Consider the following 22,740-nt stretch of genomic DNA (forward strand, 5'->3'; position numbering starts at 1 on the left):
CCCTTGTGCAGGACCCCTCACCTTGCGGGGCACGTGGAAGCTGATGGGCACAATGGCCACGTCACTCAGCTGCAGGACACGGAGCACCTCACAGCCCATGACGGCCAGTGCCCGCCGGGGCACAAGGGCCGCTCCCCGCAGCACGCTCTCCAGGAGGCACTGGGTCACTGGCGGGGACACCGTGGAGGACAGTCAGAGAGGGTCGGGGAGGGGAAGGGGGATGGGATGGGGAGCAGGGCTCACCTGGGCTCAGTGCCGGCTGCTGGGGGGCCACCTCGTAGCAGTACAGCTGACTCTCGCCCTGAAACGAGCCCACCCAAGTGCTGCTCGCTGACCACACGGGTGGCCTGGGCTGCCCAGCTCTAGCTCCAGCCCCCCGTCCCTCCCCAAGGACAGAGTCACAGAGCCGTGGCCAATGTCTGCTGGGCACTGATGTGCGCTGGGCACGGAGCTGAGCCCTTGGTAGACTCTGCCTCGCCTGTTCATCAGCACTGAGCGCGGCGTGAGCACCAGGGATATGTGCTCAGTACGACAAAGAGCCTGCTGCATGCTGACTCTGCTCGAGTCTTGGCCTTCACCTCACGAAGCTGACGTCTTAGGAGTGACCCCGACTGCTCGGGTGGAGACTTGCAGCCCCGTGTGCCCAGAGCCCCTGGCAGGGGTGGAGCCTGGGCAGCACTGTTCCAGCTTCTCCTTTCTGGGGGTAGACAGCATTCTGCTCTCCCACTCTCCCAGCTGGCTGGCCAGGTCAAAGGTCAGGGCCAGGCCTAGCAAACGAGGGCACCGGCCAACATGGATGGGGGCTCAAGCTTCTCACCTTTCCTGCCAGAACCAGGAGCCCGGAGTCTGGGTCCAGAAGGGGCATCAGAGACCTGGGGGAGAGATAGCCTGTCGTAGGGATACAGCCAGTCATTGTGGCCAAGGGGCCGTGGAAGGGCTGAGAGCATCATGACCCTAGACTGGGGCTCAGGCCAAGCACAACAGTGTCCAGGAGCGATGCAGCCCCTCCAGCTGCATCCAGCCTGGTTCCCAGGGACCTTCTGCCTCCTCTCCCTGCGCTACCGACACGCTGCGCACAGCCCCATGTCCCAGTCTTTCTTTCCTGGGTCCTCCATCTGCCCAGCTGCTTCACCCCAGGACTGTGCCAGGCCCTGGGCACAGGGGAGCTGCCACCTCTTTCTGCATCTCAGCCCTGATCTCTTCCTATGCTCAGCAGCTCCAGGAAGCCCCACCACATATGTGCTGTCCCTGTCTTACCTCCACCAGCCTAGACACCAGGCCCGGGAAGGCAAGAGGGGTGCTGGAACTGGGGACCCTCTCCATCCCCACCCGGCACAGTTGGCCTGGGTGCTCCAGGGCTGCACTAAGGTTTAGGGGCCCTCTCCTCAGTCACCCCTGTCCTTGGCCTTGATGGCGTCCTAGAGATTCAGAACTTTCCTCAGCGCCGTCTCTGAACCCTGGTGCCCGAGCCTGGGCCAGGGGCCGGGAGCAGGGACTCCTTTCTGCCACGCTTCCCTGGCCTCCCTGTTCCCCAGATGGGGCCCTGGAGCGGGGCAGAGACTGGGAACAGAGAGGCCAGGCTGGAAGCCCCCAGGGCCCCTCCTGCTCTGTGTCACTTGTCTCAGCCAACGACCTGTTGCTGCCCAGGGATCTACCACTCCCCTTCCTCTTCCGGGCCCTGTGGGGTCCCTTTGCAACTCCCACCTTCAGGCCCAGACTCAAGTGGGAGGTGGCGGGCACCCAGAAGAACTCAGACAGATGCCTTCATCCGTTTCTGTTTCTTGCTCCTGTTCTTCTGGTCCTAGTCTCACATCCCTGGGGACCTGTGGGCCTGGACACCCACCTCGACGCTGACACTGATCCTCAGATGGAACCCCATCCTCCTCACTGTGGTCCCAGCGGTCAGAGGTCACCCAGCTGTGGCAGCTGCCTCCATCCCTCACCCAGGCAACAAAGGGTCCAGCTCATCCCTGCCCCTGCCCGACCAGCTGCCCACCACCCCTCCCCACCCTGCTGTAAGGGAGCCACAGAGTGGACTAGGACTGGGTGGGGCCCTGGGTGTCTCCACAGCTTCCTGGAGTGCCCTGGGTCGGTCACCTGTGAGTAACATAGCCTCTAATTACTTTGGGCCCGGCAGGGTGAGCTGGGTTCAGAACTGCCCTCCTTCACCTGGTCTGACCACTGCCTGCTGTGGGGGAGGGGTGCAGGGGGACAAAGTGCTTGTGTGACCTCGGGTGTCCCCCACACTGACAATGTATACAGTGGGAACAGACACACGTCCCTTCAGCAGTTCTAACAGGACTTTCACTCACTTGTTCATCTACCATCATTCATTCCCTTGGTAAGCCCATCTGTGCCTGGCCCTTAGCTGAGCTGGCAGGTGTGACCAAAGGTGAGTGCAACAGACCCCACCTATGGCCTCAAAAGCTCACAGCCTGGGTAAGAGGCAGACACAATTCCACAGACAGACACGTGAAGGAAAAGTTCTCTGAGGACACATAGCAGGAGACAGAGGGCCTGACTTTGGCTGGACACAGGGGAAGGAGCATTCCCTATGACCCAAAGGTTAAGGAAGAATCAACCATGTAAAGGGAACAGAGTTTCAGACAGAAAGGCCCTGTGGCAAGCGGGTGCACGACCTGTTTAAGGAACAGCGAATAGGACGACATGGGGCAGTAAGGGTGAGGGGCTGAAGCTCAGGATGGGGTGGGTGGAGGTCATACAGAGCAGGGCCTGGTACCTCAGGAGGGGAGTTCTGCCTCCTTCCATCAGATGAGCAATGAAGAAGCAAATGACACATCTTAAGCAAAGAGGGACAGGATCAGATTTGTGCTGAGCAGAGGTCACCGTGTGGAGACAGGCAGGAGGAATGAAAACAAGAGTCTGAGAGCAACTGGGCTGGGCAGGGACTCTTCTTCATCACCTTGCTGCTGCCTTGGCAAGAAATGGGGAATTGGTCTGCAGGTTCCACCCTGACACTGATGGCCCACCTATGCTCTAAACCAACCTCTTTAAGAGGCTCGACCTGGCACCCCTGTGCCCCTGCCCCATCAGGCTGGCCCACTGACTCAGGTACTAGGGGTGATGGGGCAGGAAGTCACAGAGGGCAGGGCCGGCTTTTCTGACAAGTCAGGCCAGTCCTCCTCGCCTCAGGCAAAGCTACCTGAGCAGCTCCGCCAGGCAGGGGCATCCTGCCCACCATGGCACAGGCCAGGAAATGGGGTCATGGCACCTAGCCCCAAGGGTTGCCCAACAGCTGGCACGGGTCTGACCCCAGGTCTTGTAAAGAGAGCCAAGCCACATCTGCGTCTGGAGTGCAGAACCAAGCCCTAGCCTAGCATGGTGCCAGAGGGGGTGAGAGCTGGCATAGGCACCTCTCCTGCTGCCATAGCACCGGGGGAGGGCTAGCATCTGGGCCTGCCACTGGGGAAGGGCTTTGACTCCAGACTCAAAGTCACAGAAGGTCTAGAGCCCAGATCTGCCCCCTACCCCTGAGGTCAGGTCAATGGTGGTATCAAGTGGATCACGTGGGAGAGGGGTTAGCCCCTGATACTACCATCGGCTTTCCCAATATTGCTGCAAATAGCACAGGAAGTACCGTGGTGAGCCTGCCAGGAAAAGCAACTTCAAGAACTCTCCTCTGGTTCTCCCTGCCAGCCCATCTCTCCCACTCAGACCCATCACGTAGACATCCTGGCGTTGCCACTGGTCCAAGCAGTCCAAGTCCCCTGGATCTGTTCTTGTCACCCAGCCTGGGCAGTGGAGACCTCCTTGAACCAAGCCCTGCTGCCCACTCCCTTAGAACCAAGTTCTAAGGCAGGATGGTTCCTTGAAGCCAAATGAGGACAGGATGGACAAACTGGGGAGGGGGTCTCCTGGAAGCTGCCCTTGAACCTCCAGGTGGATGGGAGCACGGCCTGTGTGAGTCCAGTCTCAGGAGTGGCACAGGGGATGGACCCTTTAGGCAGGTGGGATCTTGCTATCAGCAAGAACCAGCCACAGAGGTGAGAGGTTTCGGGACCTGCCAGGAAGTCCTATTCCTGGAGGAGAGTTGGGCTGGACTCCCCTGAGGGCCTCAGGGGACACAGGGTCCAAGGGCACAGACACAGGGACAGTCTGAGCAGAGCCACACAGTACTGACTGCAAACCCAGAGGCTCCAGGAAGCTGAAGGAGTGCAGCAGCCTGGTGTGAGACAACTGGGTGTGGTGGGGACTGGGGCGACCCGTGAGTCTGGGCCTTGCTCACAGAGGGTAGCTGCCACTCAGCCTCGGCTGAGTTCCCACTCAAGGCAAGCTGGGAAGTCCCGTTTTAATATGAAATCACTGGATTTTTCAATGTCGGCAAGGGTTTCAAAGTTTTTAGCAAGTTCCACAGGAGCCAAATGAAACTCACCTGAGAACCTACAATGGCCTAGGAACAGATGTTCAGAGGTTTGCAAGGCACACCCAACATCCACATATAACAACAAAAGCATGGGGTGCAGGCCCCTGCCCATCTTGGAAGGGGGCCCGTGGGGGAGAGGCCCTGAGGAGGCGAAGGGCTGAGAAAATCTGGGAGGAGTCTGGGACCCTGCTTAGCCCTGCTAGAGATTGACACGGAGGCCATCCTGCCTTCTGGAGGTGATCCGGTCCTTCAAACACCACACAGTCCCCCTGCCCCCAGCTGGTGTGGCCCAGCCTGCTGGAATAAGCCTTCAGGCTCCCCAGGATTTGAGCCGGCCCAGCCAAAGGCCCTGACTGCAGGCTGGGGTGGAAGGGGTGGCAGTGTCCTGGAGCTGGCTGAAAGTCAGGAGCCGAGCTGAGTCCCCAAAGGCTCTGAGGCACAGCCCTGACCACAAGCGTGGGGGGGGTGGGGAGGGCAGAGCATTTTCCTGGAATCTCCAAGGCAGGGGATTTTTCTCGACTAGTCCAGCCCCTGGCACCCGCCCTTTCTGCCCCATTAAGGGCCACTGTCAGAGGAACCAGGGCCCCACCTACTGATGGTGAGGCCCAACCACGCACTTCAGAGCAGCTACCCCCAGCACATTCTGGCCTTGAAGCTGCCGGTAACTGTGGGTAGTCTATCACGTCCCTTTCCAGTGCCTTGGTCCCTTCATCTAAGACATGTGGAAAGTGGTCTAGAGGTGCTCAGGCAAATGGACCCCAGGACTCAGATCTGGCATCAGAGGTTGTACTTATGAGGCTCTTGGAAGGGCTCTGTGTGTGTGGCCTAACCAAGAATTTTTGAAATTGGGATTAGCTACCAACAACACACTGAGAGATTTCACCTAAAAATCCAGATTTCCAGTTTCTCCTGAAAAATCTGAAGTTCTGGCAGACTGGGACAGGTCATAGGGGCTGAGTCTTACACCAGCTTCACCTCCCCGGTCTCCACAGGCTCTGAGATCCGTTCCTCGAGTCTGTATCACCTGCCTAGTGGGTCACAGGCATCCAGGTTTGGGACGCTTGGTCTCACTCAATATTTGCTAGCTTTTTCACGGAACAGGGATCTGCCAGGGTCATACTGCAAACCAGTGGCAGACCAGACTGGTCCGCGGGACTCCTGACTCCCGACGGGGCCAAGCAAGGTCTCTCCCACCCTCCTAGTCGGGAGAGGCCAAGCAAGGTCTCTCCGGCCCTCCTGGTCGGGAGGTAGCAGGACGAGGACTAGGCTGTCTGGCCAAATGACACTTTCAGCAGAGAGGGGGAGGCGGATCTCCGTCGGCCCCGCCCCGGCCAATGGGGAAACAACCCCGCCCCCCGCCCGTGGCGGTCCCGCCCCCCGGCACTTAAGGCGGGACCCGCCTCCCACGAGCAGACTCCGCAGCCCGAGCCCGGGGCGCGGAAACGCGGACGCGGCTGCCTTGGGACCTCGGGACCCCGGGACCCAGGACACCTCCGGACGCCGGGCCGGGAGGCACTGAGGCCGCGGCTTGTCCCGCCCGTCTCCCGCCGCCGCTGCCGCCGCCCGGTGAGTGTCTGCCGGGCTGGGGGGCTGCGGGGGGGTCGAACGGGGGACGCCACAGGGCGGGCTGTGCACACGCGCCGATCACGCGCACAGAAACCCCCCCCCCACCCCCCGCAATGCGCACACGCATTCAGGGCGGGCACGCGGCCCCCAGTCCTGCACGATCACTTGGGCCAACTCGGGGGCGCACAGCGGGCGGGCCCCGTACACTCCTCGCCCGCCCTCTTGTCCTCGGGCGCCGACAGCTCTAAGGCAGGGGTGCGCGCGCGCGCGCGCGCGTACGCGGCTCACCGGCCCGCGGGGCTGCGAGCAGACAAAATAAACACCCCCTCCCTCGCTTCCTCCTCCCATGGCTGGGCCCTCCGGCATGACCAGTTTTATGAATCAAACCCCTTTGAGGGGATGGCCAAGCCATAGTCTTGGGTTACTTTTACCTCCTGGAATGGCACAGTCTGGTTCTGGGCATGGATACCGCCAACCCCCATCCCCACCCCTGTCCTCCCGTGCAGATCGACGGCCCGGGGTTCGTCCTAAGGGCCCTGTCACTCAGGGCAGAGCTGCGGGGCCACAGGCATGCAGCCCTTGGAGGGGGTACGGACCTTGGCTGTCTGGGTTGTACTCCAGGTATCAGGGTGCTCCATCTCTGCCTCTGCCAGGGAAGGGATCTGGTCAGGCTGTGAACCCAATGGCTGGGAGCCAGCCTAGTCTTTTGTGTCCCTGGGCTGGCAGCATTGGGGCCTGAGGGCTGCTGAGGTCTCCTGTGGTCACTGGCAGGCCAGCCGATTAGTAACAACCATTCTGCCTCACCCCTACTTGTTAACGATTACCACACCACACCAGGGTCGCTGACTGCCTCTCCCCCTGGGGCTGAGAGGTGGAGTGTGAAAGGTGGGAAGGAGGAAGTGGCCCTGAGGGTCCCTCTGCTTGCCTTTTACACCAAGGGCAGGTGAGACTCTGGAGAGTTTCACCAGGCCAAGAGCTTCTAGGGCTGGGGGACTGAACTAAATCCCAAGATCCCTTCCCACTAGGCTGGACTTTGGGCGTCAGGGGCATAGAGGGGCGGCTGGGTGGGTGACCTCCAAGGGGGGTCAGCAGGCCCAGCGGGCCATGATGTCCAGTATGGGCCCAGTTGTTGGCAAGGCCCAACAGGGCTAAGGCAGGTGGGTGCGGGGGATGGGAGAGCAGTCCCCTGAGTTTGCTGTCTTCTCCCAGGGGAATCAGCCCCCAGAGCTTCTGTAAACAGAGTGTCAGAGGCAGGAAGAGGGCTCTGGTAATGAGCAGCCCAGCTGGATTCCCTCCAGACCATTATCTGGCCTCTACCGGGCCCAGGGAGGGAGGATGAGCACACGCGTGCCAGGCTGGAGGCCTGGGCACTGCCTGTCCCTACCTCCCCTGGCCTTATGTGACTGCAGACTAAAACTACCCTGGGACCTTTGAGTTCCAGAGGGTCAGCTTGGGCAGGTGGGGGCTGGTGTCCTAGGGCATTTGCTGGAATGGCACCACTCTCTCCTGGACGTGGACGAGGAGGGGTTCAACATGAGAAGCCCCACAGACAGTGCCCAGACCTGTGGTCTCCCCAGGCAGCCCCCTCTGGCAGATGCCCCTAGGGAGATGCCCTGGGCAGGAGATGGGTCCAGGTCCTGGTTCCCATTCCTGACACCTCCACGACAGTCCTGGGGGAGCTAGGACAAGTCCCAGGTAAAGAGAGTTAAGCCCTTGTGGGGGCTTTTAAGTGGAACCCACCCCTGGGCTGGGCAGCTCCTGGGATCAGGACAGCAGGGTCTCAGCTGGGCCCTGGAGGCAGCTCCCACCTCCGCAGGCCAGCCAGCCAGTTCCCCTGGTGACCAGAGAGAAGGCTGGCTGAGCCTCTGCCCACAGAAGCATCCCTGACCATTGGCAGGCCCTGAGCTCATGGGCAGGACAGCAGTGCCACTTAACAGGGTCAGTGATCCCTCCCGAAACCCCCCCTCAGAGTCCCCTCCCTGGGCCAGGGAGCCCAAGGCTCCACACTGCCAAGAAAACCAGCTCCCCTCACTGCTGTGGAATTTGAGAGTTCTTGGAGAAGGGGGAGGGCGTGTGTGTGTGTGTGTGTGTGTGTGTGTGTGTGTGTATGCACGCGCGCGCATGTACAGCCCAGTGGGCGTGTGTCTGGCGTGGGCATGTGTCTGCGCGCGCGTGACCAGACCAGGGCTGTGTTTGGGGGCGGGCAGGGGTGCGCTGAGGGTGGGCGGGGGCTCAGCCTTCTTCCTTTTATCGGTTTCCACATTCCAGAGTCAGCCGGATTGCTTTCCCTCAGCTGGCTGGGCCGCCTGGCTGGCCAGGCCCACAGGCCTCCCCCGCTTTTCCTCATTCCAGCCTCCCTGGGTATGAGGAGGCTGGAACAGACTCCCTTGGGCCACCTTAGGTTTGGGGGGTGGGGACAGGCGAGGGACCAGTTCTTCTCCGAGGTGGGGGACAGCCCCCACCAGTCTCCTCCCGGGGAATGCAATAAGGCTCTGACATTCCTCAGAGGCTGCCTGAGAGATTTAATTAAGGAGGAAGGAGAGAGCTGGCCTGCACTGAGAAGAGGCTGGGGTGGCCACTGGGGTCCCACTGGCCCTGGGCCTGGGTGGGCAGCAGGGAGAGGTGAGAGGCAGGGTTGTGGCTCCCCCAGTCAACCCCACGTGCCCACCAATTAGCTTACAGACCCCAGGAAGGGCCTCCTCTGCTGCAGGGTGACCGAGGACCCTGGGCATGATGGAATGAGAAGGGCAAGCCCCCCTCTGGGGCTACCTCCTTCTCAGACCCTGTTTAGGCCCCAGACGGCCTGGGCCCAGCAGGCTTGGGCGGGTGGCCTCCCTTGGTGACTAAGGTCTTCCTCTGGCAAGTTCAGGGTTAATTGCAGGGTTGGGGCCTTACTTGATGGGTGCTTGGCCCTGGGTGGGGACAGGGCAGTGAGGAGGTGCCATGTCTGAGCCTAGCCCCAGTGGCATCACACCTGCGCGTGCCGACAGTGGCATCTGGACCAACCCATTTCAAGTTGGGCCACAGCCACCACATAGCTCCCGGGGCAGCAGGTGTCCTCTCCCAGCAGAGACTGAGAAGGCACATCCTGCCGCCCTGAGGGCTCCTTGAGCTGTTGACTGGCCTTAGTCACTGGTCTTCCTGCCCTGGACTGACAGGTCTGGCAGCTGCCAAGTCACCTACGGTGCCACAGAAGGCACCTACCTGGGGCCAGGCAGCTCCTGCCATGGAGTGGAGGAGGGGGAGGAGGTCCAGCTCCTGCTCTTCCAGTGCTGCCAGCTGGCCATACCTGCTCACGGATCCAGACTCTTCCCTGGACAGGGAGACAGGCTGACGTACAGACTGACGTACAGACGGTCCCCCTTTGCAACCCTCTGCCCCGGGATCTGAGGCCAGGTTATACTGGAGACCCAACCAAGGAGCTTCTCTAAAACACAACTCTGCCTGGGTCTCACCCCAGAAATTCTTATTAAATTGGCTGGGGGGAGGGTGGGGCCTGAGCATTAGGAACTTTCTAAAGCTTCCTGGTGATCCTGATGTGCAGCTGGGGTTGAGAAGCCCTGTCAATGGGATATGGAAGGGAAGCCCGAATGAGGGAGTAGAGTGGAGTGGAATGGAGCGGAGCAGCAGAGCAGAGTGGAGTGGAGTGGCGGGCCTTATCCGCATGAGTAGAACCGGATGGGGGTGGTGATGGAGGAAGTAAGGCAGAGACGCCAAGACTGGTGGGGACCCCCCCTGCTTAATCATAGGGCAGGGCTAGGACACCCCCTCCCCCCAAGAGGGCTATCTCTGAGAAACCTGAGGCTCAGCCCCCTTGGCCCCTTCCACGGGGGCCCAGGATAAAGACCCCAACCGGCTGGGCCAGGGACTGCTGTTCCCCAGGGATGGGGAGACTAGTGGACCCAGCCTGGGCCCAGAGCCTCCTCAGACACGTCAGCGAAACCGGAGCCAGCTGTCCTGGCTGCCGGCATGGTCCCGCCTGCCTGGGGGGTTGGCAGACTCCTGGGCTGGGCCACTGCCAGGCCTGGCCAGCGGTTCTTAGCCCTGGCGGGCCAGTGCTGGGCGCCAGAGGCCCAGAGCCACGGGGTCAGATCTGCAGCCCCAGAACCCTGTACCCACTCTGCAGCGTCGGGTACAGGAAGGGGCTTGTGCCTGCTTTTATCTGCCCATACCTATCCCTCACCGGCCAGGCATTGGGAGATGTTCCAGCCTGAGGTCTGATGTGGTCACCCAAAGACCCGGGTTCCACCCACTCACCAGTCCCTGCCTGACCCAGGGCCTGTGTGTGAGTGGGTGCCTCCAGGTGTGTCCCACACTTGGGGGTGGGTGGGGACACTCTGGGTCCCCCTGAGAGCTGAGATGACGATGTCCTTACTCATAGAGCCCCTCCTTCTGCTCCCCCCCACCAGGTCACATGCTGAAGTGCCGGCCAAAGGACAGCTCACTTCCCCCCACCCCCTTCTAGAACTAAAGACACCTCCCCACCGCCAGGCTGCTCTCTCTAGCTTTTCCCATTCTTCCACGCCCAAGGATGGAGGGCAGCCTCTGTGTAGAGGCCTCACCCTGGGCCCAGGGGGCCTCCTGTCTGTGCCCAAATCTGCGTGCAGCCCCTCTCACACCATGGCATCCTTACCCCGCATGCGGAGGGCAAGACTCGGGTTTTATGGGTGACACCCTCCATAGGTAATGTTTACTGACCGCTTAGAATGTTCTCCAAACACAAACAAAACAGTCCTGAGACTCAGGTGCTGTACCCAGCCCCCTCCACTTCACAGATGGGAACTGAGACAAAGGGTTGAGGCCAGGCTGTCATGCAGCAGACTGAATGCAGGCAGTCGGACCCCAAAGCCCCATCCCAGCACTGTCCCCTGGAGGGCCTCGTGGTGGGGCCAGGCCAAGGTGAGTCCACGTGGAGGAGGAGGCCCTGGACACTTTGCCCTCCTGTCTCCACCAACCCCCAGATCCCAGGGCTGCCTCCAGAACTCTCCCCACACCCTTTGCAGAGGGAAAGGGCCCACTTCCCTGCCTCCAGTCAGCAGATCAGATATCAAAGCCCAGACCCTGGTCCTTCAGAGCTGCTGAAATTGCAAGGGCCAGGGCAACCGTGACCCCAACGAGGCACTCCCACCCCCAATGCACACACACACCAGCACGTGCCCAGACAGGCGGAGTTGCTCCCAGAACTTAAGAACTTCCCCATTTAAAACAAACAGAACAACATAGAACCACAACCCTGGGTGCTCAGAACAACTCCAGAGGGTGAAGCAGGGCTGGTGAGAAAAAGCCCCCAGTTGAAACGCGATCTGGGAAGCTCTTTAAGGGCAGAGCTTGTCTCCTGCTGCCCTGCCACTTGCCCCCTCCATGGTCCGTCTTTGCCCTCTGGGTCCCCTCTGATCTGTTCTTGGTGGTGGAGCCCCCCCGGAGCTGACAGCCCCCAGCTTGCCATTCTCCCAAACCCCAGTACCAACTCCTTGCTGGATGGGTGGAGTGGGGCTCAGGTGAAGGCACTCATCTCTGCATCCTGCTGGGGTCTCCCCAGCCCAGAATGCCCGTTGCTCTTGTTTTGACCCAGCCCCCACTCTCTACCAGCTCGGCGGATTGCCTCTGCGGCCAGACAGACCCCCAGTGTCCCTGCCTACCTCCCCCACAATGACTTTACTGATTAAAGGGCCAGCAGACTACAGCGTGAAGCTCAGAGCCCATGCTGGTCCCCTCCTCAATGCAGAATGGGAAACACCCCCCAGTATGCATCCCAGGCCCCCAAGGACATGCCTGGCTCCTCAGTGCTAAGTGCTCCCAGTACTGGGAGGTGTCCATTCTGAAACACCCTGGTGGACAGATGAAGAAACTGAGGCACTGAGAGAAAGCTGCTGTATGTGCCCTCACATTTCGGGTACCCCGGCCCAGGGCTGCCTGATGTGAGCTTTTAACGGTGGCCTTGTGTATGAGGCCCGTGGGGAGCTGAGACTGTAGGGGCGGCCAGGCTGGCCACATGTAGGGTCCCCTCGCACCCCAGAGCCTGGCTGCTCCCTTCCTGACCCTGCCTGCCCGCACCCCTGCCCCCGCCAGGAGGGCTGATTCAGGGGGCGGCGGCTCACCCCCCACGTGGGTCAGGGGGTGGGGGGCGCGCAGAGCCCACATCTGGAGGCCAGGCCGCTCCCGCCGCCGCCTCTGAGTCAGTGAGGGTGGAGCAGGTCCACGTGGGGGAGGAGGCCGGGTGCGGCGCACAGAACCCCCTGGGAACGGCACCGACAGGGCCGGGGGTGCATGAGGCCTCCCGGGTTCTGGCTGAGCTCTGTCTAAGGCTGAGTGCCAGATGCTCCCCCGCCGTTCACTCAACAAAGACGGGCTCGGGGATACACGGGAGCAAAAACAGACAGGGACTCCCCTTAGGGAGGGGATAGTAGAATCTAGAGAGAGAGGAGATGGCACCGGCTACGGGTCAGGGAAGACCTCCGTGGATGGCCTCTGAAGGGCAGTTATCCGTGTTAACTAGTGAGGGGCAGCGGGGACCCTGCAGGTGGGCAGGGCCTAGGAGGGCCCAACCTGGTGATGGGCTTTTACTCAGAGCTGCCCAACACCACAGTGGCCTCCTGGGGACCACCTGCCCCTCCACCTCACATTCCAGGAACCCACACCCTGGGGAGGGGCAGCCTGATGGACGGCAGTGGGCAGAACGTGGGCTGGGTTGGGGGGCCATGTTACCTGTGTGGCTGGATGGCTGGCCAGTGGGGGGAAGGGGAGGCTGAGCCCTAGCACAAAAGGCCCTTGTGTGAGCAGGAGGCACCTGGAGGGGAGGCATGCTGGCCTCTCAGGGACTCTAGGGGCCCAGAGTGTGGGGACTGCTGCCAGGGTGGCCCCTGGGCTCCCTGCAGGAGCCTGAGTGAAGGCCGGGGCCGGGGGGGGGGGGGCGGTGGAGCTTGCTGTGGCCCTGTCCTGTCTCGGGCACTTCCAGCTATGAGTGGGAGCCTGGAGCGACTGGGGAAGCCACCTCCGCCCGGGCAGGACTGGGCCCCACATTAGGAGGGCAGGCCCAGCTGCACCTGGACGTGGTTAAGGACCTGGGCTCTGGCTCAGATTTCCCAGCAGTGCAAAGGCAGCAAGTCACTGCACCTCCAGGAGCCCCTTCTCCTGCCATCTGGGAGTCAGGCAGACCGCGTCCACCTGGAGTGGCCGCTGGGGGTAGTGAATGAGGTGCCCAGACACTCAGTGCTGCCGGCGCATGGGAAAGGCTGTGGCTCCTCTTGCTCAGTGCCTGGCCTAGAGTGGATCTCAAGAAATGGCAGAGGATCCAATCTGTGGAGCGTTTCCAGGCTTGGCACTGCCTCTGAGGCTACCATGCAACCAACGTCCCCCAACCTGAGCCCTGGGTCAGCCCAGGGAGGCCAGGGCCCCCTCACCTCTAGTTCTGTCATCACAGCTCAGAGATGGGGGATCTGAAGACCAGGATTCCCTGCCTCCCCCGGGAACTCTCCTGCTGGTCACGTACTGGGCAGGTCTGACTTCACATGTGGAAAAACACCGATCCCATAGTTTCCATGTGAAGTCTTCCCACTGCGGTCTCTCCTCACTTGGAGGACTCAGAGTGTGGCGGCAGCGGCCGGCGGCCCAGGGCAGCAGCTTCTCTACTTACGCGCTCGGCTGCCTGCCCGCTCTTTCTCTCCCAGATGCTGCGGGAGGGGCTGCCGTTCCAGAACACAGCATACTGTCTCCTTCCCTGTCCACCTCAGCAGAGATTCTGGGGGGGGTTTAGGGGGAGGGCACAGAGTCTGATGCTTTTGGACCACATGTTCTCTCTGATCCACAGAGAGGCCAGAGGGCTGGAGCTGAGGAGAACGGGGTTATTCATGGTCACTGCGTGTTTGGGGGCCGGGCCCCCCTCTGTGTGCATCAGCCCACCGAACCCTGATGTCCGCGCAGGAAGTAGCAACTGATACCATAATGAGGTCATGTGACTGCTCAAAGTCACACAGCGCGGGAGCGATGGGTTTGGGACAGGAACCCAGCTGGGGCACTGGGGACCTGACTCATAACTACTGTGTGCTGTTGGGTTTGGGGGCAGGGAGTGGAGAAGGGGGCTGGGAATTCCCTTCCCAGTCCTTCCTGAAGTGGCTGTCCCCTGGGGCCCCTGCCTCACGGTCTCCCGCCTTCCTCTCTGCTCCCAGGGACCAGAAGATGCGCTCCAGGTCCCCCCCGCCCCTGCTGCTGCCGCTGCTGCTGCTGCTGCCCGCCCTGGAGTCCAGGGTGCAGGGCTGCCCGTCTGGCTGCCAGTGCAACCAGCCACAGACGGTCTTCTGCACTGCCCGCCAGGGGACCACCGTGCCTCTTGACGTGCCGCCTGACACAGTGGGCCTGTACATCTTTGAGAACGGCATCACCACGCTCGATGTGGGCAGCTTTGCTGGCCTGCTGGGCCTGCAGCTCCTCGACCTGTCACAGAACCAGATTGCCAGCCTGCCTGGTGGGGTCTTCCAGCCACTGGTCAACCTCAGCAACCTGGACCTGACTGCCAACAGGCTTCGGGAAATCACCAACGAGACCTTCCGTGGCCTGCGGCGCCTGGAGCGCCTCTACCTGGGCAAGAACCGCATCCGTCACATCCAGCCCGGTGCCTTCGACGCACTTGACCACCTCCTGGAGCTCAAGCTGCAGGACAACGAGCTGCGGGCGCTGCCCCCGCTGCACCTCCCGCGCCTGCTGCTGCTCGACCTCAGCCACAATAGCCTCCCAGCCCTGGAGCCCGGCATCCTGGACACCGCCAACGTGGAGGCACTGAGGCTGGCTGGCCTGGGGCTGCAGCGGCTGGACGAGGGGCTCTTTGGCCGCCTGCGCAACCTCCACGACCTGGATGTGGCCGACAACCAGCTGGAGCGTGTGCCACTTGCCATCCGAGGCCTGCGAGGCCTGACGCGCCTGCGGCTGGCTGGCAACACCCGCATTGCCCAGCTGCGGCCCGAGGACCTGGCCGGCCTGGCGGCCCTGCAGGAGCTGGACCTGAGCAACCTGAGCCTGCAGGCCCTGCCGCACGAGCTCTCGGTCCTCTTCCCCCGCCTGCGGCTCCTGGCGGCTGCCCGCAACCCCTTCAACTGCGTGTGCCTCCTGAGCTGGTTGGGCCCCTGGGTGCGGGAGACCCGCGTGGTGCTGGCCAGCCCCGAGGAGACGCGCTGCCACTTCCCGCCCAAGAATGCCGGCCGGCTGCTTCTGGACCTTGACTATGCCGACTTCGGCTGCCCAGCCACCACCACCACAGCCACGGTGCCCACCACGAGGCCCGTGGTGTGGGAGCCCACACTCCCGCCTTCCAGCCCGGCTCCCACCTGGCTCAGCCCCACGGAGCCGGACACGGAGGCCCCGAGTCGGCCATCCCCTGCCCCGCCCACAGTGGGGCCTGCCCCCCAGCCCCAGGACTGCCCGGCGTCCATTTGCCTCAATGGGGGCACCTGTCACCTGGGAGCACGGAGCCACCTGGAGTGCCTGTGTCCTGAGGGCTTCACGGGCCTGTACTGTGAGAGTCGGCCAAGGCCCAGCCCTGCCCCAGCCACACGGCGGCCACCCCAGCCCCTGCCGCTTGGCATTGAACCTGCCAGCCCCACCTCCCTGCGGGTGGGACTGCAGCGCTACCTGCAGGGCAGCACGGTGCAGCTCAGGAGCCTCCGCCTCACCTACCGCAACCTGTCAGGTCCCGACAAGCGGCCTGTGACACTGCGGCTGCCTGCCTCACTCACGGAGTACACGGTCACCCAGCTGCAGCCCAATGCCACCTACTCCATCTGCGTCCGGCCGCTGGGGGCTGGGAGGGTGCCTGAGGGTGAGGAGGCCTGTGGGGAGGCCCGCACGCCCCCGGCAGTCCGCTCCAACCACGCCCCAGTCACCCAGGCCCGCGAGGGCAACCTGCCGCTCCTGATCGCGCCTGCCCTGGCTGCTGTGCTCCTGGCGGTGCTGGCCGCCGTAGGGGCGGCCTTCTGTGTGCGGCGGGGGCGGGCCGCGGCGGCTGTGGCTCAGGGCAAAGGGCAGGTGGGGCCGGGGGCTGGGCCCCTGGAGCTGGAGGGGGTGAAGGCCCCCTTGGAGCCAGGCCCCAAGGCAACTGAGGGTGGTGGGGAGGCCCCGCCTGGCGGGCCTGAGTGTGAGGTGCCGCTCATGGGCTACTCGGGGCCCGGCCCCCAGGGGCCCCTCCCAGCTAAGCCGTACATCTAAGCCTGAGTGATGGACTGCCGAGGCCAGGCTCTCAGCCCCACTGGGACTGGCCAGGGCCCTCTTGCTGCCAGATCAAGGAAGTTCTCAGATCTGTATGATGAGGACACGTCAGGACCGGGGCTGTGTGACCACAGCAAGTCCCTGACCCTCTCTGGACCTTGGTCTCCTCATCTGTAAGACGCTGGGACCCAGGTGATGACCTCTGAGGTCCCCCCTGCCCGAGCGCCTAGAGGATGGCGTCAGGCCCATGGTCTGCAACATGCAGCCTCTGGGGTCAGGTGGGCCCTGCCGTGTGCTGGTAACACAGGTCCGGGACTGCGAAGCCCCCCACCCCAAGGAGACTCTGGGGGCCAGTGAAGGAAGCCCCCAGAAAAGAGAGCAGAGGGAGAGTGGGATTGGGGATGGGACAGGTGACCCTGCCTCAGGCCCAAAGAGTGAAGGAACAAAAGAAACTGGAAAGAAAGATGCTTTAGGAACAAGTTTTGATTTTGTTTTTTAAAATATATTTATAAAAGATCCTTTCCCATTTATTCTGGGAAAATGTTTTTCAAACTCAGAGACAAGGACTTTGGTTTTTGTAAGACAAATGATATGAAAGCCTTTTGTAAGAAAAATAAAAGATGAAAAGAAACAAGCAAGTGCATTTCTCAGGCACAGGCCCCAGGGTACCTGGGCTGGGCTGAGGGAGGGTGGGGGCTCACAGGCTTAAAGGGACAGCCCTCTCTGTGGGGAAGCTGGGGGCAGGGACCCCTCTCCCCAGTGGGCACCAGACCCTAGTCAGCATGCCCCAGGCTGTCCTGCCCTGGGTTGTGTCTGCTCAGTCCACTCAACGGAGATGCCCGGTCCAGCCTCCCCGTGAGACTGGGAGCCAGGTGGGAGCAAGGATGGGAAAGGGACCACTTCAGCCTCGGGGCAGGGGAACAGTTAGAGCAGCTTTACCCTACCCAGGCCCAGTCTTCTGCCAGCAGGAGCTGCAGGGCTCCTGGGAGAGGCTGGGGAGATGCTCAAGGCAGATGCAGGCCAAGAGGACCCCCAAGGGTCCCTCCTCAGGGATGGGTCTGACAACCAGTTCACTACCTGCCTTCCTCTGTGGAGGGGGTCCCTTGTGCCAAGTCCTGCCAGGTCCTCGTGGGCGGTCCTGGACCAGATGGCACGCGTGGCCCAGCCCTCCCTGCAGTCCTGTTGCCCCTCTGCATGGACTCAGGCTGGGAGACCTTGCTCCCAGCCTTCTGCTTTAGCTACAGAGAAGGGGCCTTGGTAAAGGGGCAGCACAGATCCCAAATGGCAGGGACTCTTTGCTGGGGGAGGAGGGAGGGGCCAAGCCAAGGCTATTAAGGGCAGGTGGCCCAGGGACAGGACCAAAGGTCAGAGTCCAGCTTGTGGAGGCCTGGTGGCCCTGTGATGCCCCTTTACTCTCTGCACTTGGGATGTACCCAGGCCTTCCAGAAACCCTGGAAGTGGGAGTGTTTTCCAGAAAGCCACAGGCCAAGGTGGGCAGGGCCAGGGATACTGTGCACAGGTCCTGGGAGCTTGGGGACAGTGACAGACACACGCATGGCACCTTTTCCTGTTACCCTCCGGCAGGAAGGGAGGTGGCCCTGGGGTCATAGAGAGGCCCTGAAAAGGCTAGAGTGAGCCTCCCTGAGGCCCTGTGCCTATCTCCCTGCATGGGTCATGGCCTCTGGCCCCTGGCCTCACCCTGGCGGGAAGGAGGCAGCCTAGCCAGGTCTGGGGACAGGCCCTGCGGCTCTGGGCATTGATGTCAGCGCAGAGTCAGGCCGGCCACGCGAGGCTCTGGATTCAATTATCAGCTGCTGTGGGTTCTGGCATGAGAAGGAAGGAGGCGTGGGTCATGGTGGGCAGAGGGTGGTGGCAGTGGGCCTGGGTGGGGCCCCTCCTTCCTGAGGCGGCGGCGGCAGCAGCCCAGGTGGATTTCCTGTGGGCCTGGGTCCCATTAGGGGAATGGATCTGGCGAGGCCTGCCCTCCCCTTCGGCGGCCCCGTCAAAGGAGCCATTGTGGGCCTGTGGGCTGCTGCTAAACACAGTGGCTCCTGCATGAATGTTTTTGCTTCAAAGCTAAACCTGACTAGTGGGGCAGCAGGGGTCGGGTGAGTAGCAGGGCCCACAGGAAAGGGCCTGGGCGCTCACGCCAGCCCTCCTAGGAAGGGTCTTCGGGCATCCCATCAGATGAGGGGCTGGGGGACAAAGGGAGGGCCAGGGACTGAGTGGGGGACCAAGCCAAGGTGCAGCCATTACTCAGGGTGATCCTGATGTGGGGAAATGCCAGCCCCCAACTGCCGGGTCTTTGCTGCCAGAGGCCCTGTGCCACACAGGCTACACGTGCTTCCATTTCACGCCCAACAATCCCTCTACAGGAGAGAATCACAGGCTGGGAATGGTGAGACAGCAGCTTGCTCGTGGCAGGCAGGGACGGATCCCAACACCTGCTCCCTGGCCCAGGAGGGGGGATGCCAGCCTTTGGGGGAGGGCTTGGCCCTCCAGGAGAGAGGAGGGACTGCTGAAAGCAGCAGAAGCTACCAGGCAGGGAGGCGGCTCCCAACCTCCAGGGAACACACTGGGATGCAGGGCCGATGCCTCTGGCCAGAGGCAGACACCTCAGTGTGAAGAAGCAGACTCCCAGCCTCCACCCTGCGAGGCTTGCTGCTGGGGTGACCTCAACAGAGCATCCATTTCTCTGGCTTCAGCTTTTACTCTTTGGTAACATGTGGAGAAAAATCTCCATCTGACTTCAACCCAGGGCCGATACTGTTGACCATTCACCCAGCCCAGGAGCAGGGCACCCGAGACAAGTGGTGTTTCTGCGTCTCCCAGACTGGAGCGTGAGCTGCTCCGTCAGCCCAGGCCCTGCTGGTAACCTCCCCCCCCCCCCCCCCCCCCCGCCTCCACCCTGCACAGGAAGTGTGGCGCAGCCATCTGTGGACCTGCCGCCCAAGCCCAGCTTTACAGATAGGACCTGGACTCTTCCCCTGAGGAGATGCACTCCACAAACAACATGGATGAGCAGAAGGGCATAGGCGGAAGCAGAGATAGAGGCCCCTGGGAGAGGATGGGGAGGGGCATGCGCCTGACCCCTGGCCCCCTGTAGCTCTTATAAGAGCTCATACTATTCTGCCCAAATGGAGATGGAAAGTCTGTAAAATAGAAAAGAAACTGAGCGGGTGCGGTGGAGACCCACGCCATGCCTGCAGCTGACACCCTGCACACTTTCCACCTTCAGTCCAGTTCACTCAGCAGCCCTCAACATCCCAGGGGGCTCCTGAGGGGTTCTGGCTTCCGGGGATCTTGGGGGTAGGGGACCCACCACCTCTCAGGCCAGCCTGGAGGCTGGCATGCATCCCTGGCGTCCACCAGCTTTGTAGAGGGCTGGAGAGTCCCAGCTCCTCTGCCAAGGGCGTGGGCCCAGTGGGGCAGCGGCCAGGACTGGGGGATGAAGGGGGCGGGACACTGGCCTGGCCGTCCATCTGGGAGTGATTTGAGAAATTCCAGGCCTCGCTGGCCCTGCGAGGCTATTCTTAACTGCTATAATTACAGGGTCAGCCTTGGCCAGTGGCACCATGGGGTCTGGGCATCGTTAACTCCCCCAGGGGCCACACTGGGGCTTAGAGGGGGGGGGACCGGCACAGACCAGGGGAGGAGCCTGGAGAGCAGGAAGTGGTGGGGAGAGAAGATCTTGATGGCGAGTGCTGGCTCCCTTTTCTAGGCTGGGCCAGTTCCCTCCCTCTGCTGGGGGGCCCCATAGGGAAAGGGCTGTCTGGCCTGGGGAGGCATGGAGGACGAGATACCAGTGCAGCATCAGGGCTGGGGGAGGGGTTGCTGGACATGAAGCCAGGAGGCCTGGGAGCTCTGATTCCTCCAGCACAAGGGGCTCCTGGTAACATCCCCCTGAATCCCCAGGGCAGAGGCCTCACACCTACTGATACAGGATCTCACTCAGCCTCGCCTCCCTCATCTGCAAAATGGGCCTTTCCAGCTCCCCAAACTCTCCCTGGGTTGTGAGACAGGATGCAAATGCCATCCTGACCATTTCCCCTTCTCTGGGGGCTCTCAGAGCAGTCGCCCTGGCAGGAGCTCTTACGGCACTCAGCCTTGCCTGCCCCAGACACAGCACTCACTGCTCCCGGAGCTTGGGTAGGTCACCGTGCCCTCTGTGACTCAGTTTCTCTAGTTGTAAAATGGAAGAGGAAGGGGCTGGATGGATATCCAAGGACCTGACCTCCCAGGTCCCTGCCTGGGTTGTGGGTTCAACAAGCCAGCAGAGAGTCACAGCTAAACAGGGACCAGGTCCCGCCGCCTCCTGCCCCAGCTGGGCTGGTCCCCCAGCCTCCTATACCTCATCTCCTCAGTGGGCCTCCTGGTGCCTGGGTTGTCCCTGCACAGAACTGGCTCGGTCAGAACCCCGTGGACACCACCATAAACCCTCCTGCACACACTTCCAGGAGGGTGTAAGGACAAAGTGAACTTGTACCTCCAGGCTGCCTGCACCCCTAACCTGCCCAGGACCATCAGCGACAAGCACGTAGCCAGGGCTGAGGTCTCACAGAGCCTGCGGGTCCAAGGCCTGCCTCCGTCTGCCACTGAAGCCTCCAGACCTGCCAGCCCACCTGACCCCAAGTCACCCCGTGGCCACCTCACGATCATCACCTCAGTTTCCCTGGTCCAGAACACTCACGACAAAATCAAGTGCATCTCCGCACCCCTTGCCCTGCACTGCCAAGATACAGCCCCCTCCCCAAATGCCAAAACATACCAGTAAGAGCCCCTGGGCAGAAGCCTGCCCCACGACCAGCGGCAGCATGCATTTGCAGACATCACTGGGCCCTCAATACCGCCCCCCCAAGCTGTCTCATCACACCAGCTGCTCCTACCTGGGAGAGGTGTCCAGGGTGAGAGAGGTGAGGGCGCTAGAGAAGAGCCGGGTGTCCCAGAGCTTCACTTCACGCTCACGCATCTGCAGGAAAATAGCAGACAGGGGCTCAGAAGGACCCATCCAGGAACCCAGGGACTAAGGACACAGCCTGACAGGGGCACACTTGCCCCAGAGCAGAGCTGAGAGGGCAGTCGCGGGATGGGGGTGGGGCGTGAGTCATGCCAGGGAGGGAAAATTTGGGTTTTCATGTCCTGCCCCTTTAAGAACCCTTAGGTGACAAGGGACAAGGGGCGGTTCCCTCTGTGGACTCTGGTCCCTGGGGGGGCCCACCACAGTTCCCAGGGTCAGGCTTAGCTACTGCAAATGGAATCTGCCAGTTTTCAGCAGCCATCGGTCCCCTGGGGCTCTGAGACCCGGCTGCACGCAGGGCCGTATATGGACAGGCCTGGAGCTGGCCGCGGCCCCTGCCTCCCAGTGGGCCTCGTTCCTGCCCTCTTGGTGTGGATGCCCTGCTCATCCAGGAGGATCCCTACCTGGTTGAAGCCGGTGGACACAAGGTGCTCCTGGGTGCCCGTCCACACCAGCCGGCCATCCCTGCTGTTCTCATGGGCCCATGTGCTCTGGAGAAGGAAAAAGATGGCATTGAGCCCCGGGGGCCTCCTTGGGAGAGCCACCTACCTCAGAGCCCCGCAGAGGGCAGGAGGGGCCAGGTGGGGACAGCTCTGCACCCAGAGGGCTGACTTGGCCACCAAGCTTGGGCTCAGTCTCCCTCCTCATAAGGGGTCTGTTGGGCTGCCTTGCTTATGGCCAGGCCCCTCTTGCCACAGTGCCAGGGCTCAGGACAGTGGCATGTCCTTGCCCTTGCAGGTGTGCTGGAAGAGGCACTCAGATGCCGGTCACCATCCTCGGGTTCTGGGGACCTCAGCACCCTCTCGGAACTTCATTTTCCTTGCTTCTGGCCCGGGCTGCCTGCTTCCCAGGGCTGTCGCGAGGATCAACTGAGACCACATGTGATAGGAACAGGCCAGCCACAAAGCGCCGTGCAAATTGAGGGATTACAAGTATTACTGCTGCCTCCTGATGCTGCCAGGGGGCTGGGGAGAGGGCCTGGTGCCAAGCTTGGGGAACAGTCCCCAGAGAGGGCAGAAGGGTGCCCCTCTTGGCCCTCCCATGGTGCTGGAGCTGCCAGTAGGAAGGCTTCCTGGGCCCCGGGGAGGAGAGGCGAGTTCACACCACGGGCGGCCCTGTCCCCTGGGCCCAGCAGGGGGGAGCCAAGGGGGCCAGAGGAAATGCAAACAGCTCCCTCCCAGTCACCCTGGCCCCTGGAGCCTGAGACGAAAGACCCTGTTACCAAAAATAGCTCACCCCAAACTCTGGCCGGCTTCCTCCAAGCTTCCCACGATCTCCTTGGGAATGAATGAGGGAGGGAGGTAGCTGTGAGGAGCTGGCCCCGCGCCCCCTCCCCAGCCCGCAGAGGCCGACCCCAGCGTGGGAGACCATCGGAAATGGCTCCGTGTCGTTCAAGGGGCTTTTCTCACTGCTTCCTTCCCACCCGGCTGTAGTCGGCACAGGAAGTCAGCGTTAGAGCCTGAGAACCAGGTCCCAACATCCCTCTCTTCATGCAAGAGGGCCTGTGGGGTCAGGGCGAGGGTCAGCTCTGCCACCAACGCCCCAGGGTCAATCAGAAATGTCACACGGGCTCTCACCC

At 62.0% G+C, this 22,740-nt stretch overlaps 2 protein-coding genes across 8 annotated transcripts in view; one reads left to right on the forward strand and one right to left on the reverse strand.

The window, feature by feature from the left end:
* Window positions 1–22,740, reverse strand: part of CORO7 (coronin 7) — a 59,140-nt gene that overhangs the window by 9,328 nt on the left and 27,072 nt on the right. For all 7 annotated transcript variants that reach the window (XM_057747797.1, XM_057747794.1, XM_057747795.1 and 4 more), the window contains 5 exons: window positions 21,566–21,652; window positions 21,031–21,113; window positions 818–872; window positions 244–301; window positions 22–167 (listed from right to left, as the gene is read on the reverse strand). In XM_057747797.1, the coding sequence (XP_057603780.1) occupies window positions 22–167; window positions 244–301; window positions 818–872; window positions 21,031–21,113; window positions 21,566–21,652 (429 nt within the window). The remainder of the gene's footprint in view (window positions 1–21; window positions 168–243; window positions 302–817; window positions 873–21,030; window positions 21,114–21,565; window positions 21,653–22,740) is intronic.
* On the forward strand, window positions 5,805–16,771 carry VASN (vasorin). Its single transcript, XM_057747798.1, has 2 exons — window positions 5,805–5,950; window positions 14,116–16,771. Exon 2 carries the CDS (start codon window positions 14,126–14,128, stop codon window positions 16,142–16,144), a length of 2,019 nt encoding a protein of 672 aa, XP_057603781.1. The 5' UTR covers window positions 5,805–5,950; window positions 14,116–14,125; the 3' UTR covers window positions 16,145–16,771.

Source organism: Hippopotamus amphibius, chromosome 9 (genome assembly GCF_030028045.1).
Source record: "Hippopotamus amphibius kiboko isolate mHipAmp2 chromosome 9, mHipAmp2.hap2, whole genome shotgun sequence".
Lineage (NCBI taxonomy): Eukaryota > Metazoa > Chordata > Mammalia > Artiodactyla > Hippopotamidae > Hippopotamus > Hippopotamus amphibius.